The 19,569-nt window shown below is 35.4% G+C and overlaps 1 protein-coding gene across 1 annotated transcript in view; it reads right to left on the reverse strand.

Annotated features, from left to right (window-relative positions):
• SLC44A5 (solute carrier family 44 member 5) overlaps positions 1–19,569 on the reverse strand; it is a 205,924-nt gene that overhangs the window by 56,174 nt on the left and 130,181 nt on the right. The window contains exons 3-4 of the mRNA XM_070746178.1: positions 6,817–6,890; positions 38–122 (exon numbers count right to left, since the gene is read on the reverse strand). Of these exons, the coding sequence (XP_070602279.1) occupies positions 38–122; positions 6,817–6,890 (159 nt within the window). The remainder of the gene's footprint in view (positions 1–37; positions 123–6,816; positions 6,891–19,569) is intronic.

Here is a 19,569-nt window from a genome sequence, read left to right on the forward strand (position 1 = left end):
TGACAAGGACACAGATGCAAAGGAATTTGGTACTTACTCATTCGGTGTATCTTTTTGACCACAGAACTGCCCATAGCTATCAGTTGGATAGGCTACTTTTCTTGGGTCACCATGTACCCAGGCTGTAAAATGGATAAGGAAAACAGGGAAGCATCGAGTCATTTTGATTGGAATTAGACTTTGCTACGCATTAAAATGCAATTCCTGTCATGAACTGTTTTAATCTCTCCCAATGGATACTTAGAATATTGATTGCTTCTTAAACAGTCGCCTTTTTTAATGAAAAAAATACAGCGAAGATTAATACAAAGCAAAATATCTCTCTCTCCCTGTTCCCCCCTTTTATATCAGAATGTATCTGGCTGACAGCCAGAAAATGAGGTAATGCACTTAGAAAATGACAGTTATTAAAATGAGGACAGGGATGCATTACAAAAGCTTTGTTGGCGTAAAGCCAGTCGGTAGTGTTGAGCCAACCTAAATACACTCAACTGACTTCATGGATACTTCTGAACTGCCTTCTGTACACAGAATTGTATGAACCAATTAAAATACACTGTCAGATCCCAGTTTATGCAAATCACTTTGACTCTGATCTACTATAATTGCTGAAGTCTCATACTCCTCTTCACTCAATGTAGTTAAATGTAGCAAAACTGGAATCAAATCAAGCCAAAATCAAAATCTTCTGTAAGGTCGTCAGGATAATAATTGGAATCGTAAGGCATGAAAATACCATGCTTTAATCTTTGCAAGCCAAAGGGTAGAAGGGACAATGTAATGCATAACTCCCAGATTTGTTTTTTCAGCTGGATTAAGGCAGAGTTTTGTTTCCTTACTTTTATTTAAATATGAATTTTAAAGCATATTTTATTCTGTCTTCATTTTTGCACTTCATTTCATTATGTGCAGAACACTGCCTGTCAGCGACTACTTCAGCTTCAACCACAACAACACAAGAGCACACAACAGATTTAAGCTTAATATTAACCGCTCCAAACTTGACTGTAAAAAATATGACTTCAGTAGCCGAGTTGTCGAAGCGTGGAACTCATTACCGGACTCCACAGTGTCATCCCCAAACCCCCAACACTTTACCTTTAGATTATCTATGGTTGACCCATCCAGTTTCCTAAGAGGTCAGTAAGGGGCGAGTATAAGTGCACTAGAGTGCCTTCCGTCCCCTGTCCTATTGCTCTCCTATATCTCCTATACCTTTCTTCTATTCCTATATCTCTTCTTCTATTCTTTCATTGATATGTTCTATTACTATATCTTCTTTTCTATTATTTCTTAGATATATTTTACTATGAGTATCTCCTCTATAACCTTCATCATGTATTTCACTATGTGTATATAGATATATACCCACTAAAACCCTCATTGTGTATTGGACAAAATAAATAAACAAATAAAATAAATATTGTGGTGGTAATATTGTGGTATTTTTCTTTCAGATGCTGAGAGTTTGCCTTATTTTATATCATATTATGAAGTTTGACACCTGTGAAAAATGGCACATGTGAAACACTAATGTAGGTTTGGAAATATATTTAGAAAAATCAAGTGGAAAAGAAAAGAACACACTATTTAATCCAGGTATTATAATTTTCTTCTTCCACAACAATTAAATAAAGAAAAACTTCCTCAGTTTTGGACAGAAAAACAACATTTATTCAGTTATAGTTTTCCTCCATAAAATACAGGATGTATGGGAGGCGCGTATTCCTCCTCACTGCCTCAGAGTCCCTCTTTTTTTTAAGCCTTAAAGTTTTGGATTTTTTTGATTCTCCTCACCTCACCTTCTTCCTTTGTCAGCGACTCTCCTCCTCCTCTTCTTCCTCCTCCTCCTCCCCCCACCCAAATTCCGAGCTTTTATTTCTTTCCTAATGGGTTTGCATGCATTATTTGCTTTTACATTGATTCCTATGGGAAAAATTGCTTCTACTTACAAACTTTTCTACTTAAGAACCTGGTCATGGAACTAATTAAATTCTTAAGTAGAGGTACCACTGTGTTTGGATACATGCTGGTTGCTAAGTAGCCGAATATTGATTGCATGACCATGGGTATATTATGATGGTCAGAAGTATGAGGACCAGTTGTAAGTCACTTTTGTCAGTGCCATTGTAACTTTGACTGGTCACAAATTAAATAGTTATAAGTCAAGGAATGCCTGTATTCAAAAGCCAGGGAGAACTGAAACCGAACATTGAAAGGTTATTATCATAAACCAGTATAACATAGCAACATTTTTTTAAAAAAATATTTATTTTTATTAAATTGTCTGGTGTCAAGTTTGAAAACCCAATAATGCCAAATTCTATGCTGAAAATTACAAAATTAAAAATGATCAACCAGTGTTTGTTCCTATCAGCATAAAGGTTCATATTTTAGAATGTTCCATGAATTTTAGGTGGTTTGATTCTGAAATGTAGACTTTTCTATTGATTGAACAACAACAATGAAGCCCGATGAGAATTTTTTGAGTTCTAGTCACATGTAAATGCAGGGTCACCCATATCTAATTGTAGTCAGGAGAAAAATCTTTCCCCCCTGTTCTTCTTTAAAGAGCCAGAAATATACAGATCCTATTGAATCATGAGTAGCCTGAGGCACAACTGTGATTGTGAACTGATTATACTCTATTTTCCTTCATGGACTCTCATGCATTTTGAACAGGACAAGTGTCTGGAGTCTATCCAAATGTGATCTCATCTCTTGGTTAAAAATAAAGCACATGGGCAAATGTGAAACAAGAAAAGGAAATTGTAATTTAAGGAAGAGAGTCAGGTGTGAATGCTACTAGTTTCTGAAGGGGAAACATTTCAGATGTAGAATGAGACACAGGGACAAAAAAAATTCTAGGTGTCTCTCTGTGTAAAAGATAATATGCAAACATACAAAAATAAATCTCATTTTGAGTTGCTTTCAGCATCTGCTGGTGTTCAGAAATTTAATTTGATATTTGATGTTCTATCCTTATAGTTAAGGCAAGCACAATATGATGTACATGTACACTTTTTCAACAGATGCAAAGCTGACCATACTGTCAGTGACCCAAGCTGTGAAGAAGAGAGAAACAAGCCAAGCATTAAGTCATTATCTCCATCAATTTTTGACATATTTCCCATACTCTATTATTTGGTGAAACCTTTTATAGAAAACTGCCATAAAATCCCAGCCAGAGGATTAAGAAAGATTTTTTGTAGTAGCAGAAAGTGCAAAGCTGTAGAAACATCTAAGGATATAGCACAAACGCAAGCTTCCAACTGTTTTCCTGCTACTTCACCCGCTCCCTGCCCAATCATCTGATCACTTCATTTTTCACGATGGCATGCCGGTAAGAAAAGTTTAAAAAGAAATTAAAGAAACTATTTCATAAAGGGGTTATCTGCGGTGAAATACAAAAGTAGTGAGGCATGGTTCTAACAGAATGAAAGTCTTCTCTACAAACAAAATTGCTTTTGCTTCTGGGAAAATACAACTGGCAGTTTTATCTCAGCTAGGATTTTCTGCTGCTTTCAACTGAATCATCCCACTGTTTACATTTTCTGCACCAAGGCATGTGAAGCCACTGTGTGGTGAGACCTAGAGTGCCTTTGAAATCTAAGTTTCTTCTTTCTAAGTTTCTGTTATGATTGTGAGTGAAATATTGTTATAAGCAATAATAGAGTACTGTCCTTCAAGACTTGAGGCTTAATGAGATCTTTACTACTTTGTCAAAACTGAGGCCTGTTTCCAATTGTTAGCTACATCATAGCCTGAAATTTGAGAAACTAATACAGTTTATAAGATGCTACTAGACATGTCCATAAAAAAGTGGGACTTTTTTCTAGTAGGCTGATCAACAAATGAAAGGAAATACAATCTGAAACACCAGGATTTATAAATAATGAACTTTACTTATTATAAGTACAGACCTCATTTCTTTGTAAAAGTGAAGGACAAATCTGTAAAAGTGAAATAAAAGAGGCTAAAAGGATGAAAAGGATAAGGATAAAAAAGTGTGTTTCACAAAAAAAATCAAAAGCAGAACCAACAGCCTAAATCATTAAACAAATCGAAATCATGAAATTTATTAAAAGCTAAATCTTAGAATTAAGTAAATCCTCAGGATAGTTTTTTGAAATAAAGGACTACCCTTTAAAATAAAGGACATAGGAACATTAAAAGTATAAGCAAAGAAAACTTATACATACTTATACTTATATATCTATTTTTCCTTTTTCTGTCTGTCTATCTAGTCAAGTATGTATTGGTAATATACATAGATATAACATTGTTTATATCCATAAGATGGATACTGATAAGAGGAAGCATTAGGACAGGGATGGTAGGCATGCTGGTACACTTATGCACACCCCTTACTGACCTCTTAGGAATTGGGTGAGGTCAACAATGGTCAGTCTAAGGGTAAAGTTTTGGGGGTTTGATGACAAAACCACAGAGTCAGGTAGTGAGTTCCATGCACTAACCACTCTGTTGCTAAAGTCATATTTTCTACAGTCAAATTTGGAGTGGTTTATTTTGAGTTTTTATCTGTTGTGTGCTCTTGTAATGTTGTGGTTAAAGCTGAAGAAGTCATTGACAGGAAGAATGTTGTAGCAGATAATTTTATGATCAATGCTTAGTCCATGTTGAAAGCAACGTAGTTTCTAAGCCCAGAATTTCAAATCTAGTTCCGTAAGCTATTCTGTTGAGTGGATGGCTCTTCTCATAAAGTATCTCTGGACACTTTATAATGTATTTATGTCCAATATGCGGTATAGGTTTCAGACAGATGAGCTGTATTCAAACATTGGTCTGGCAAATTTTCTAGCCTGAACATGACTTTACTATTTGACAGGAACCGCAAAAGAATAAGATAGAGATAACCATGTTTTGGTATTGGGTCATAAGATAGTTGCTTAATGTAATAATGTAAAACAGTATTGAATTCTGATCATTGCAACAATTAGCTGAACATGATTTTTTCCTTAAAATAGATGCAAAATAACATTTTTGTTTAATTAATTGTAATATAGATCCAAGCAGAGGTAACCCAGAATCACCAGAATTCTCTTCCATGCATGCTAGTCATTCCAGTTCTTTATTGCATGCTGCCCAATACTCTTTTAAAAGTTCTTGTGGGTTTATTTTTGGTTCTCTGGAGCTTCTGGGATTCAAACTGAAATTGTTTAGGGAAGATGCATGAAGGGCAAACAGCAGTATTGATATCAATAAATAGCATCAATATAATTAGATTAAATATTTAGCCATTTCACTTCCATAATTACTGGTATATGGATCTACAATGTTTCTAGGGAATACTGTTATGATATAATTTATTTTAGCAGGTAAGGAATACGCATTCCATTTTCTTATTGGTTTTGCCTGTATACTGTATCACTTCCTTTTCATTACCTACTGGATTTTCTTTTGTTACCTACTAAAAATTACGATAAATGTATTCAAATACAGTACCAAAAACATTCATATGAATATAATATGGCCAAGCTTGCATTAATATGTCTTCTAAAGAAACAGTACAACATTTTGTGCGGAGAGAGGGGAAATATTGATCCAACACCTATTATAGCCAATTAAAACTTATTTGAAAGGATCATCCCAAATAAATAGATAATATTCATGGCCACGTTGCTTGCTCTGAAACAGGACCAAATGACATAGAGTAGCTGCTAGTCAATGTTTTACTTTATTAATATTAATAGCATATATTGATACATATCGTATAGACAATGTGCATGTTGTACACATGTGAAAAACATGTGTGATAATATCATGTCATTAATTGTTTATATTAACTACTATGGGAAAGCAATGCTGGACAGACATGAATTCCAAGCAAATTTATCTCAAATGAAGACAACTTATGAGCACAGTTGAGCCCAGAATTTCTGTTGGTAAGTGAGACATTGGTTAAGTCAATTTTGCCCCATTTTGCAACCTTGCCACATGAATCAATGCAGTTGTTCAGTTAGTGACCAGGGTCTTAATTGAATCTGGCTTCCCCACTAACTGCTTACCAGAAAATCACAAAAGGTTGATCAGATGATCCTGGGACACTACAAATGTCATAAACATTAATCAGCTGCTAAGCATCTGAATTTTGATCACATGACCATTGAGGGTGCTGCAACAGTTATAAGTATGAAAAACTGTCAAGTCACTGTTTTCAAAGCCATTGTAACTTCAAATGGTGACTAAATGAATTGTTGTAAATTAAGGGCTACTTGAAAAACCCTTTAAGAAATAAACTGTAGTTTTACTTAATCAGATCAATATAATTAAGCTAACTTTTATTTCTGACCTTAGAGAATTTCTCCCACCAGGACTGAAATTAGGTGGTAACCACAAATAATAGCAGAGTGTTTTTCTAAGGCAAAATCAAATCAAATTTATTAAATCACTGAGAGGCTTAATGAACCTTTTTAAAAACATACATATATATTCCTTTTCTCGCTTCTCTTTTCTAATGATACAATTATTTCTTACATTTTCCTTTTACAATTGCAGTTTTATATAATTACAGTAATTTCCAACATAATCGAACCATAGCAATATTACCTGCATTGTTTCATCCTTACTTTTTTAAAAAAAATAATCAATATACCCATCATTTTTGTCTCTTCTGCAATTACCACTGCTAACTAATGTAAATAGACATTCCATAATTTGTTTCCAATAAATAGTTTAAATGAAAATAGCTCTCTTCAACTGGCATGTCTACTTAATGAAAAACAACATTTATTCAAATAGCATGTGAAGAACTACAGTACTTTCTAATGAACTTTATCCATGAATATTACTTACCCACAATTCCTAATGCAATGTAGCCCAGGATGACAACAACGAAGATCCCACAACACAATACATCTGTGCAATGCCTGAAGAAAGAATATATCAAAATTACAATTTAATTGTGGCCCGATGCAAGTACGGTACAGTATCTCTTTTGGCACAATATAGACACAGAGTGCATCAGTTCAGCACCCATCTGATCATCTAGTGTTACTTTTCTTCCAAATTTCATTTCAAAGCCACCTGTTTGCTTTCAGCCAATGGTTTTTACACCAGAAGTATGAATTGTCAATATTCAATATGCTTGGCTCTACAAAAGAGTTGCTTCCATCAAGGATTTGTTTACAGAAATCCACTGGCTGGATGGCTGATTTTGGGCCAGTCACTTTCTTTCAGAACAACTTATCTCACAATGGGCTTGTTGTGTGCAAAATAGGTTGCTTTTGTTGTTGTTGTTGTTGTTGTTATTTCATTAAACATGAAATTCAGTCAAGTTAACATTTAAAAATGTCACACAAATATCACTGACTGGTTCTGGTGGTTTATACGGGTTGCTGCCAGTCAAGTATCTTCTTAAAATATATGATTCTCCAAGTAGTGCATTTTTTTGCAGTTCCACTGGTGTTATTGCAGGAAGCTTCAATTTCTTGATGTGTTTATAAAATTCTTGGACATGGTACCAAGTGCCCTGATGACAATCAGTATCACTGTTACCTACTTCATCCAAAGCCATATAGTTTTGATGGCCAGATCACAATATTTCATAAATTTTCCAGTTCTTTTTCTTCAACTCTGGCATCTCCTGGTACAGCAATATTAATAAATTGTACACATTGGCCCTTGACAACCGTGATATCTGGCATACTGTGCTCCAAATGACAATTCTTCTGCATTCAAAAGTCCCACAAGATCTACAAAAAACCTGTGCCACTTGGAACATAGTACATTTTAAGAAGATACTTGGTTGATACCTAGGCAACCCACAGCAACCATCAGTGCCAGTCAATGATATCTGTGATACATTTTTAAATGTTCAGTTGACTGAATTTCATGTTTAATGAATAAAATAGAAAATAATAACATAACTCAATGATGTATGTTGAATGTTCACCTCATTGAAGTCTTTATAAAAATATGAAGAAATGAAGAAAGAAAAGAAGGAAGGAAAAGAAAGAAAGAAAGAAAGAAAGAAAGAAAGAAAGAAAGAAAGAGAAAGCAGTATATGTGGCTTAAAAATAGTATGTTCCTTTCTTAATAATGAAAGAAGAGATGTTTCAACTAGATTTTTAAACATGGCAAGGATATTCAGTGCTGAATAGGGATTTTGAATCAAATTCCTTTGAATCTCTCAGCATTAGATTCCCAATCTTGAGGATCTTCAGAACAGATTCTTATTAATTGTGGGTACTATAAGTAGGACTATCTGTGCATCTGGAAATGCTTGTGTATCTATCTTGCTATCTTTGCATACTAGATATATTAATTTTGATACACTGAATCACTGTGTGTGAGTTAGGTAGTCATATACATTTGATAAATAAACAAATCAGTTGTAATGATAGAAAGTTATAGTGTTATTCCAGCCAGAATATTAACTCAGCTGGGCTGTCAATATTTATCTAACTTACAATCTATCACCAAACCTTGTATATTTCAATTCTTGTCAACCAGAGTTTGAATATCCATATGCATTATGTAATAACTACTATAAAGACATTTTTTTTTTCATGGAAGGATTTCTGAAGATCAAACTTCACAGGAAGCATTTTCGTAGCCTTTCAGAGCACCTTCAAAAATATCGTTTTCAATCAATCCTTTCTCATGTCAGGATATGAACGATTGAGTAAGAAAGATTGGATGAGGTAATGACATAGGATATAATAGATCATTTACTATTACCTTCAGATGAAATATGATCTCTCAATAAGGCTATGGCAGAATAGCATGTTTACATACTAATCATGCTAAAAGCATATTTAAGGTAAATCTGCATTGGGAGGGAGGGAAATACTGTATGACCAGAATTACTGGGGAAACAAATGAGCCAAGGAAACTGACTAGAAAGGTGACAGAATACAAACAGCAAAGTGTGAACAGCACCATAATATGAACTACATTTAGAAACTTCACAGATTTATTGAACCGGCAACCCAAACTTTATGGCCATGATTGAACCCAAAATTTATGTTGCTAAATGACACATTTATTGAGTTTTGTCCCATTTTATGACATTTCTTGCCACAGTTATTAAGTGAATCACTGCAATTAAGTTAGTAACATGGTTGTTAAATGACTTGGCTTCTCCATTGACGTGACTTGTCAGAAGGATGCAAGTTGAGAACTACATGTATTTTTAGCAATGAAAACTATATTCGGGAATTCAGAACTATTTAGAACAAACTGAGTATCTGAAATGTATCAGTCAGAATTACTGGCATTTGGAAGAAAATTATTGGGCCACCAACTGAAACAACAAAACTTTATATGAGGAATTCAGGCTAAGGTTATTTGTTTGTTTGTTTGTTTGTTTGTTTGTTTGTTCGTTCGTTCGTCCATCCGTCCGTCCGTCCGTCCGTCCGTCCATCCATCCATCCATCCATTCATTCCATACAATCCTGTGGGACTCAGGGTGGCTTACAACAATATAAAAACACAATATAATACCATAATAGAAGAAGTCAATATTAATACTAAACATTAAAATAATAAAAATAATTATATATTGAGACTAAATCTATTATGAGTATTTTTAATTTCTATAGCCAATTATATAGGTGTAGACTTTTGGGGTATTAAAATGTAAAAAATATCTCAAGAATATAAAAAGAAACTGGCATAACCACTGTCTCACACATTTGCTAACGTTTCTGAGACCTGGTGGCAAACAGCTTACAGCCAGTAGTGGGCACAGGGATTGTCGACTCCTGGGCTAATAAATTAAAAATTAAAAGATCCAATTTCTGGAAAAGCATCTTACTTGATCCACAAGTTTAGAAGACCATCTCTCAGCTGTGGTGAGTGGGGCGTTCAACTGGCCTTGTGTGCCAGTTTATTTTATTTTTTTATTTTATTTATTTTGTCAAACAATTATAGGGTGATAATTTGTACAAATAAAACATTAGATAAGTAATGATAAAAAGTAACAAAAGAAGACAATAGGACAGGGACGGTAGGCACAGTGGTGCACTTATGCACGCCCCTTACAGTTGCAGCCCTATCTGGATAGGGAGTCATTTCTCACAGTCACTGACGCCCTTATCACCTCAAGGTTCAATTACTGCAATGCTCTCTAGTGTCCAGATATTACAAATTGTGCAAAATGCAGCCATGCGAGCTATCGTGGGGCTACCAAGAGCTGCCAATTCGAACATTGATAGTATTCTTAAACTAACATCTTCCCTTTCTCTATTTTTAAATATATAATATATTCTTCTGGGTATAGCTACTATTATTTAATGCTACCTCCTTCCTCTATTTTTGTCATCTGGGTCTACCACCTTTAATTTTCAATTTTCTTTCAAATTATTTGCCATTGCTTATCTTCCAAACTTCTTCATTCTCATGCAGTTCTTAATTTTAGGCCTTACTCCTCCATTTCCGCAATTTATATCTTAATTAATGCTTTTTTTCTGCCATTCCCAAATGTCCTAGATTTCTAATATCTTTCCCCTTTTTATATCTCTTGACAAATTCTAATCTTATCACTACATTTCCATCCATTGGTTAATAACATTCTCAAATCTCCACAAAGAAAAATCCCATTTGAAAATTATGTAGTCTTATATAGAGAACTTTATAAGTAATAATTATATAAATCTTATAACATATCCATAATATCAATAATTATCTGAATCCTTTTCAAACTATTTCATTTCTCTTCATATCTCAATGTATCATTTACTAATGTAAAGCAACTGTTAAAAGAGCAATTTTATCCAATTTTATTCAATCAGTATTGATTGAATAAAAAATCAGTATTGATTCAATCAGTATATTCAATCAGTACCCTGACAATCATACCCAATATGTAAAAAAATTCTAATGGTTACAATCACACTTCTTTTCATCTTGATTAATCTTCTTTTCATCTTGATTAAAATGTGATTTTACTTTTGGAGGTACTGCAGCACAAAGCTATGCTTTAAATACATTCCTCCTATTTGAAGAAATAGTTTCCCACTATTCAATATTTTTGATCTATTACAGTATACAACACCATACACTACACACTATCCAAGAACTACTAATAAATTACATAAGTGCCTTTTTTTGTCGCAACTCTTCTACAGAACAGTTATACTGAATAAGAACAGTCTGACAATATATTGAAAAAATCAGGTTTAAAGATTTGTGTCTCATTTTAGTTTTCTGAATTTTCTTCTGAATGATGAAATTAAGGAATTTGCTCAAAACAATCAGATTTTGCTTCCAGAATATGCTTAGGTTTATGACCAAATTCAAAGGAAAGCTTACATTTTATCACTTAAACCATTTATGTTGAGTATAATGCAAATTTTATCCAATTTTATTCAATCAGCATTGACTGAATAAAAAAATCAATATTGATTCAATCAGTATATTAAATCTGTACCATGACAATCATCTGCAGAAAGAAGAGACTGTTCAGGAACACAGTTTTTAGTTACTGGTAATATTAAATATTAAACCCATAGAGCAAGATTAATATGGAAAGCCTGAATTCTGTGTAAACCTTGCATGGTAAATGAAGATTAAATTCCCCATGCAGCATTGAACTGAATTGTAATAAATTCTAAATCAGTAAAATGTTAGATCATGTAATGTTAGTAATTGTATATTCTATATTTTGATAGTTGAATAATTCCTTGACCTTCTAGTTCTCCTGAAAGGTGTTTGCATTATGAATCCTAATCTAATAAGCAAGTGTAGTTATGGCTTGAGCGCATATATTAAATGTATTTTGCTAGCTTAAAGAAATATGTTTTCTGCTGGGTTTAAAAGAAAAATAGACCCACACGTTTTTCAGGAACGATAATTCAATTTAAATGAATGGATATGCTTGTTCTCGGGAGCTTCCATTTATATATTCAATTTCTATAGCCACCCAATTCAACACTGTTGCTGGAGAAACATTAAGACAGAAGGCTTGGTTTCTACTAAAATTATACACAGGCATATTTAAGAAGATGGATGTATAGACTGGGTTTTCCAGTTTATAGTGCAAATGCACGCCCAAAGACCATGTGGCCAGTGCACCAAAGCCAGGAAGAGCTACAAGCAATGGCTCACATGCTTAAAGACGCAGAGAGGGGACCCCTGTGGCCATTTCCTAGGGGAGCAGAGCAGCCGGAATGGGTGGGCTGGCACTTCCCTCCCTCCCCGCCTGAGGGAGGCCCCAGTCCTCCAGCTCACATTCTGATGCATATCTATGGTCTGGAATACCTGGCCGGCTTGGGCACATGGCTGGGTGGCCAGCCATCCTGCCTGCTGCTCCTACTGCCAATGGGGTGACGGGGTAGCAGTAGTTTTTGTACTGCCACTTCCAGCCAGGATGATGGAGGAGGAGCCACCATCAAGGAGGTGAGTGCCCCAGGAAGGCCAGAGGAGAGCACAACTCTTCACAAATGGAAATGCTGCGAGGGCCTGGCTTGCCACCGTGTGAGTGGCTGCGGGGGCTGGTCAGTTGCTCCTGCCCCTTGCCCTGTGGCTGCCACTCTACTCCCGTGTAGCCTTGCCACCCTAGAAGAGCAGCAGCAACAGCCATGGGGCAAGGGGCAGGAGCGACCACATAGTTCCCTCAACTGCTGCCCCACTGGCAAGCCAGGCCCTTGGCAGAGTCTGTATTTGTGATGAGCTGTTCTCTCCTCTGTCCATCCTGGGGCCGTTCACCTCCCTGACAGTAGCTCCCCCTCCTTTAGCATCCCAACCGGAAGCAGCAGTGTGAGAACTGCCACCATCCCCTCTCCCTCCCCCACAGCAGCAGGAGTAGTGGGCAGAGCAGATGGCCATCTAGCCTGCAAATGTTACTCTGTGCGCCTGAGCCAGCCAGGAATTCTGGACCATGGATGCGCATTGTTGTCATGCTGCTCCAGGGGGAAGGAACATCAGCCCAGCCCCGAGGTAAGAACTGGCTGGGAAGCGGTCACATTTCCTTGGCAAAAGTGGTGGGTGGTGGGTTGCACTGGCTTGTTCTCAGTGGCGGGCTGGGGGGGGGGGGTGCTTCATTGACACTCTTCCATTTTCTGGCACACACATGAACACCAGCCAGCTGGTCTGCACATGCACGCACCAGAAACCAGAACACCAGGTGGCACACTGAAAACTGGAAGAACATCTTCCCAGAATATACTTAGCTGCTTTTCCAGCACGCAGATGCATGTGCTCCCTCATTTTGGCACTTGGTGTCGAAAAGGTTCACCACACTGGTTTAGGGCATTAAGTAAGTAAGTAAGTAAGTAAGTAAGTAAGTAAGTAAGTAAGGAAGGAAGGAAGGAAGGAAGGAAGGAAGGAAGGAAGGAAGGAAGGAAGGAAGGAAGGAAGGAAGGAAGGAACAATTAAGGCAATAAAAGAATAATGAAAAATATATTCATTTATTTATTTTCTTACTCCGCTTATTTTTGTATATTCCCATAATCAACAAGCCCTCTCAGTACTTAATATGATTATCTGTCTGTCTGTCTGTCTGTCTGTCTGTCTGTCTGTCTGTCTGTCTGTCTGTCTATCTATCTATCTATCTATCTATCTATCTATCTATCTATCTGGCCCAAAACTCAATAACTAGTTACTAAAATAATTAGATATTATGCATTCTTCCAAATAACTTTATCTTAACTAATTTTTGGAATACTTTCATTCTATTTTAAATTCAGGAAGGAGATTGTTTTATAAAAGATATGCTATCACTGAAAACTCTTACAGCAGCCCCCCCTCCCCAAAAGTCAAGTTTCTTTTCCTATGACAACTGGCACAACTGGCATTCCCATGATAAACATATCAATTTCATTCAGAGGAGATAGTGTTGGAGATACTTTGCAGCCAAGTCATATTGGCCAAACCAAGGTCTTTATGAAAACCAATGTACAGCTCATATACTGGTGTTACCCGATCATCACTTACCAATAAATATGCTGACACAGCTTGCAGTTTCAAGTTACCTTTAGACACAATTCTATCTGGAGAACCTTACTTACATGGTAATAAGGATAACAATAGCAATAAGCTAAAGATAACAATAGCAATAATATTTTCACAGTGCTTTACAGCCTTCTCTAAGTGGTTTACAGAGTCAGCATATTGCCCCCAACAATCTGGCTTCTCATTTTATCAACTTACAAAAGATGGAAGTTTGAATCAACCTTGAGCCAGTGAGAATCGAACTACTGCCAGTTTACAAGAGTTAGGATGCAATTCTATGTTCTAGCCACTGTTCCAGCATGGCTCAAAATTACCATTGTAAAATTCTCACAATCCAGCTTGCAACTGTTGCCCCAAGGTTGGATAAAAGTCCCCTTGACCATACCCTCTATCTGTTCATTCATTAGTAGCTGGTATGAGTCTCATGTCATGGATGTCCTTCAAAGATAGTACCTTCCTATTGATAGTTAATGTCTGAACTATAATAGCGTTAAAATCAAACAATATCATCTTGCTAAGCTTAAACTTCAGCCTACTTTGACCAATTTTTTCTGCAAGGGCCAAATTGAAAGAAATACAGGTTCCTGATATCCATTGCGTCTCTCTGATTATGAATAATAGGTTGGCATTACACTGATTACAGATATAAATGATTGGTTGTTAAAGAAGCTGACATGATGGGCTTAAGAGGTACAATTATGATGTAGATAAAATACGATAAAGGTTCCAAGAGGTTTATAAAGTTTAGTGCACTGTGAATAAGTAGTGGGTTGTAACAAAAAAAGTGTGGATGGGAATACGTACTTCAACATTATGAACAATCATATAAAATCCCATAACACTGCACTGCAGTAGAGTTAATTAGGAAATGGACTTTTTAAAAAAGTAAATATATTTACAGAAGATATATTTTCTTTTAAAAGATGTGGTCTTTTTAATTTTTATCTTACTCTTTCTTTTGACATTCTTACTATCAACACCCAAGATACCTTAACGTTATGTAAGAGAATAAAAGATGATTTCATGAACTGCAAACAGAATAACCACTCGTAAAGAGTGCTAAGAATCTTGGGATGTGTCTTTCAAGTTGAAACTTCAAGAAATAACAATAAAAAGTCCTCCAAACAGAAATGTCCTTGGAGAGATGTGAACAAAGCCATTTGACCACTGTGGTAAAGTGAGGCAGCTTCCGTGAGAAATATGAAAGACAAGAAACAATTAAAAGAAAGGACAAAGGGGAGGCTTTTAGGGAAGTTGTTAAATCAAAGGCAATGAAAAATGTTCACTGCAATTACAGAATATGTCAGTATGGAGAGATGGAAAGAAGTACAAAGCTTTCTGTTAGAATGTCTTGAATTGATTTTCTTTTAATGAGTTAGGATCATCAGAGAATCACGTACCCTACTACCGTTAGAATACTTCCATTTCCATAGCCGTTCCACTACTGGTATGAAGTGAAAAATTAGGCACAATTAACAATCTAAGAATTTTTACGTAGTTCATTAAAGATAAACCAGCAATCAAATGCAAGATGAATGAAGGTCTCTGACACTGTTAGGGTACAAAAGTCTGTGTTTCATATGAGTTCAGATGCTGAGGTCACACTCCAATTTTGAAAAACTCCAAGTGATAATGAATGGTAGTACTTAAACTCTCGAACTTCTCTTAAACTCATTAAGGATTATTTTAGCATTATTTTCCTCTTTTTGATCTAGCTGGAAAAGATTACCCTTCTAGGAGTCCATGCTCTTGATCCCATCACCTTCAGTCACTAAAACTACAGAATTCACCAATTAATACAAATAGATTAAATGCATTGAGCAGCTGCTTCTAAGTTAGATCACACTGCTCACTTGATACCTGCAGAGTAAATCAATTGCACTATTTTTATTTTAATGTGATTCAGACAGAGTATTGTTTTTATTTTAAAAATGCAAGATATAAAAGCACAATATTCAACAAAGGTTATTTCTGCCTTAACTGCTGGTTACAAGAAGGCAATGTAGAAGCAATACTGTATTAGGAACACAACAGAAGCCATAACCAAGAAGCAACATTTTATTGTTGTTATTGAGTTTCCTGTTCTTCACTCTATGTATGATAAGATGGATTGATTTTATTATTGTGTTCATTGTAACACTAATATGTAAGTAACCTAGAGCTGTTTTTGTGATTGATGTAAGTTAAGTGTATTGTTACCACTGATGATGATTAATTGCAAGTTAAATAAATACTGGAAGAGCATGTGAATTGCATGCTGAAAGTCTCTGTTGTAATCTGTATATATATCTCCTGCTCAGTCTAAGAAAATTGCCTTTCTAAAATCCTAAAAAAGCAGGATCTTAATGCAGGTAGTCCTTCTTTAATAATCATAACTGGGAACAGCAACTGAGTCATTAAGTTAGATGGTCACTAAATCTGTAGCTGTGCTTATGATCTTGCTTCAGCTTTTCTTCATTCTAGGTTTGAGAAAATCATAAATAAGATTAGCTGCAAAGTTCTTTTTCAATCACTGCCCTACCTGCAAACAGTCACATAGATAACATAGAATTAGGTTTACTAATAGTTTGTCCCAATATTAGGTGACTCTGACTAAGAGGTTGGCTATAACTTTGTTTTCAAATTTCCAAAAGTGATTTTCTCTTTTGCTGAGCCAGAGATTGAAATGGGAGCTGCTAGTAACATGAATGAAAAATGTAATACATTTAATTCATATTTACATATATTTACACATAAGTAAAGTATGTGTGTATATACATATATTCTACATATACATATAAGAAAAATAGGTGCATGAGTATATGGCTATGGATATATGAATATATATGAGACAGGGTACAGATAGTCCTCAACATGCAATCATTTGATCAATGACCATCAATCAAAGTTAGAATGGTACTGAAAAAAGTAACTAATGACTGTTTTTGATCCAACCATTGCAGCATCCACGTGTGGTTACATGATCAAAATTTGGAAGCTTGACAACTGGCACATATTTGTAATGGCTGAAATGTTCCAGGATGATAAGGTCACATTTTGTGACCTTCTGGTAACCAAAGTCAATCGGGAAGCCACAACCATGTTACTTAACTGCAGTGATTCACTTAACAACGGTGGCAAGAAAAGTCTTGCTTAGCAATAGAAATTTGTGGCTCAATTGTGGTCATAGGTTAAGGCAGAGGTCTTCAAACCTGGCTATTTTAAGACTTGTGGACTTCAACTCCCAGAATTCTTCAGCATAGCATAGCTGGCTGGAGAATTCTGGGAGTTGAAGTTCACAAGTCTTAAAATTTGCCAAGTTTGGGGACCCCTGGGTTAAGGACTATCTGTATTATGTATGTTCACTGCTTTGAGTTGTGTTTTATGCATACATATACACACATATCTCTGTTTCTGTCTCTCTCTCCCCCCCCCCCTCTCTCTTGTATCTATTATCTATCATCTTGAATGGTGTGACTAAAAGCTACAATATCTGGCTTTCCAAGCATTATCCACTGACATTTAATGGTGCACAGAAGGATCAAGAGCTAGTCAAGTCATGATACAATGGAAATATGAGGTTTTTGAGACAAACTGCAGTGCAGTTTTGTATATTTTTTTCAATTTGCTGCAGGAGATATTTGTGATGGACATCAAATCACACAGTCCAGTAGATAATAAGAAACCTTTGTGAATATGTTCTATTACTATATCTTCTTTTCTATTCTTTCATAGATATATTTTACTATGAGTATCTCCTCTATAACCTTCATCATGTATTTTACTCTCTCTCTGTGTGTATATATATATATATATACCCACTAAAACTCTCATTGTGTATTCGACAAAATAAATAAATAAAAATAAATAAATAAATAAATAAATTGGGAAGGAAATATTATAATATTATAAATGATTTCTTTGTCCAGCATGTATTATAATCAAAATAATAGCAGCAGCAGTGAAAAAACGCATTCCTAAACAATTTTCTCACTTTAACATATTATGCTTTTCCTTTCCAATAAGTTATTATTAGTAACATGCCATTAAAACGGCATTTTAAATATTCAATATTTTTCTATCGTCATACCAAGAGTTATCTAAATTCCTTGGAAAGCAATAGCTTAATCTGTTTTCCCACGTGCCTGCTCTTCCCATTTGTGTTATCTATGAGAAACACAAAGGCCAATAAGTAAGTCTGAGCTTATTTTACAAAGCTTAAATATGAAAGCAGGGAAGAAAATGATTGTTTCTCAATTTGAGAAATGAGAGGTCTTATTACAGCCCAGCAGTTCAAGAAATATAATTAAGAAAGGCTGAAGTCTTGTCACAATCTCAGGAAAAATTGGCTTTCTAAATTGTTTCAACATTCCATGTGGGGCAAAAGAAGAAAATTACTGAATCATCTAGCTTTTCCATGACTAAAAGATTAATATTCTGCAAAGGATTAATTTAAAAATAATCTCTTTTTCCACCCAATTAAAAAATTTAAAAATATTGACATCATCTTGTTTTAAGATCCCTAATGTTCACAAACAGAAAATATTGATGAAAAAGTACAAGAACAAGCTTATCATAGGGAACTATGGCTAATGTAAATGGTGGTTTTTTTGTTGCAGTTGAGTAATATGGTCAGTGATGATAGATGATTTATTCTGTCTTATCGCCATGACCATACCACACCTAGATCTTTATGGAGTAAAATTTGGTTAGTGCTTCAATATAGATATTCTTTAACTTACCACAGTTCATTTAATGACCATTTGAAGTTACAATGCTACTGAAAACAGTCACTTTTGACTATTTTTCTCATTTATGATCATTGCTACCTCACATGATCAAAATTCCAAAGCTTGTCAACTGAGGAATGTTGATGGTGGTTGCAGAGTCCCAGTGAAAGTGAAAGTGTACAAAACAATTTGAAAAATCACTTTTTTCAAAGCTGTTGTAACTTCAGTCAGTAAACAAATGGCTGTAACAAATATTTTGTGCAGCAATGGAAATTTTAGGCTTAATTGTGGTCATATGTCAAGGACTACCAGTACCCTACACTGACCATTCCTTTTACATTCCTACCCTTAAAGTGTTGCTACAGAGCACTGCACACCAAGACAACTAGACACAAGAGCAGTTTTTCCCCAAATGATATCACTCTACTAAACAAATAATTCCCTCAACACTGTCAAACCTTTTACTAAGTTTGCACTTCTATTTCTACTAGTTTTTTTCTCATCATTCCTATCACCCATTTCCTCCCACTTAGGACTGTATGACTATAACTTGTTGCTTGTATCCTAAGATTTTTATTAATATTGACTGTTTCTTCATTGCTTATTTGACCCCTATGACAATCATTAAGCGTTGTACCACATGATTATACCACAAATGTATCTTTTTCTTTTATGTACACTGAGAGCATATGCACCAAGACAAATTCATTGTGTGTCCAATCACACTTGGACAATAAAGAATTCTATCTATTCTATTCTGCCTGTGGAATGGATTTGTTCTATTACCACTGTCAGTTACAACAAAAAGAAATGGCTGATTTGTCAAATTGTTGGTCTATCAGTTTTCCTAAGTACTATGAGCAAATTATATGCCGCCGGGTATCGGCATGGGAAACGAACTGATCGGCTGTCAAAATAAAAGTGTTTACAGGCGAAGAAGCAG

Source organism: Erythrolamprus reginae, chromosome 3 (genome assembly GCF_031021105.1).
Source record: "Erythrolamprus reginae isolate rEryReg1 chromosome 3, rEryReg1.hap1, whole genome shotgun sequence".
NCBI classification, from domain to species: domain Eukaryota; kingdom Metazoa; phylum Chordata; class Lepidosauria; order Squamata; family Dipsadidae; genus Erythrolamprus; species Erythrolamprus reginae.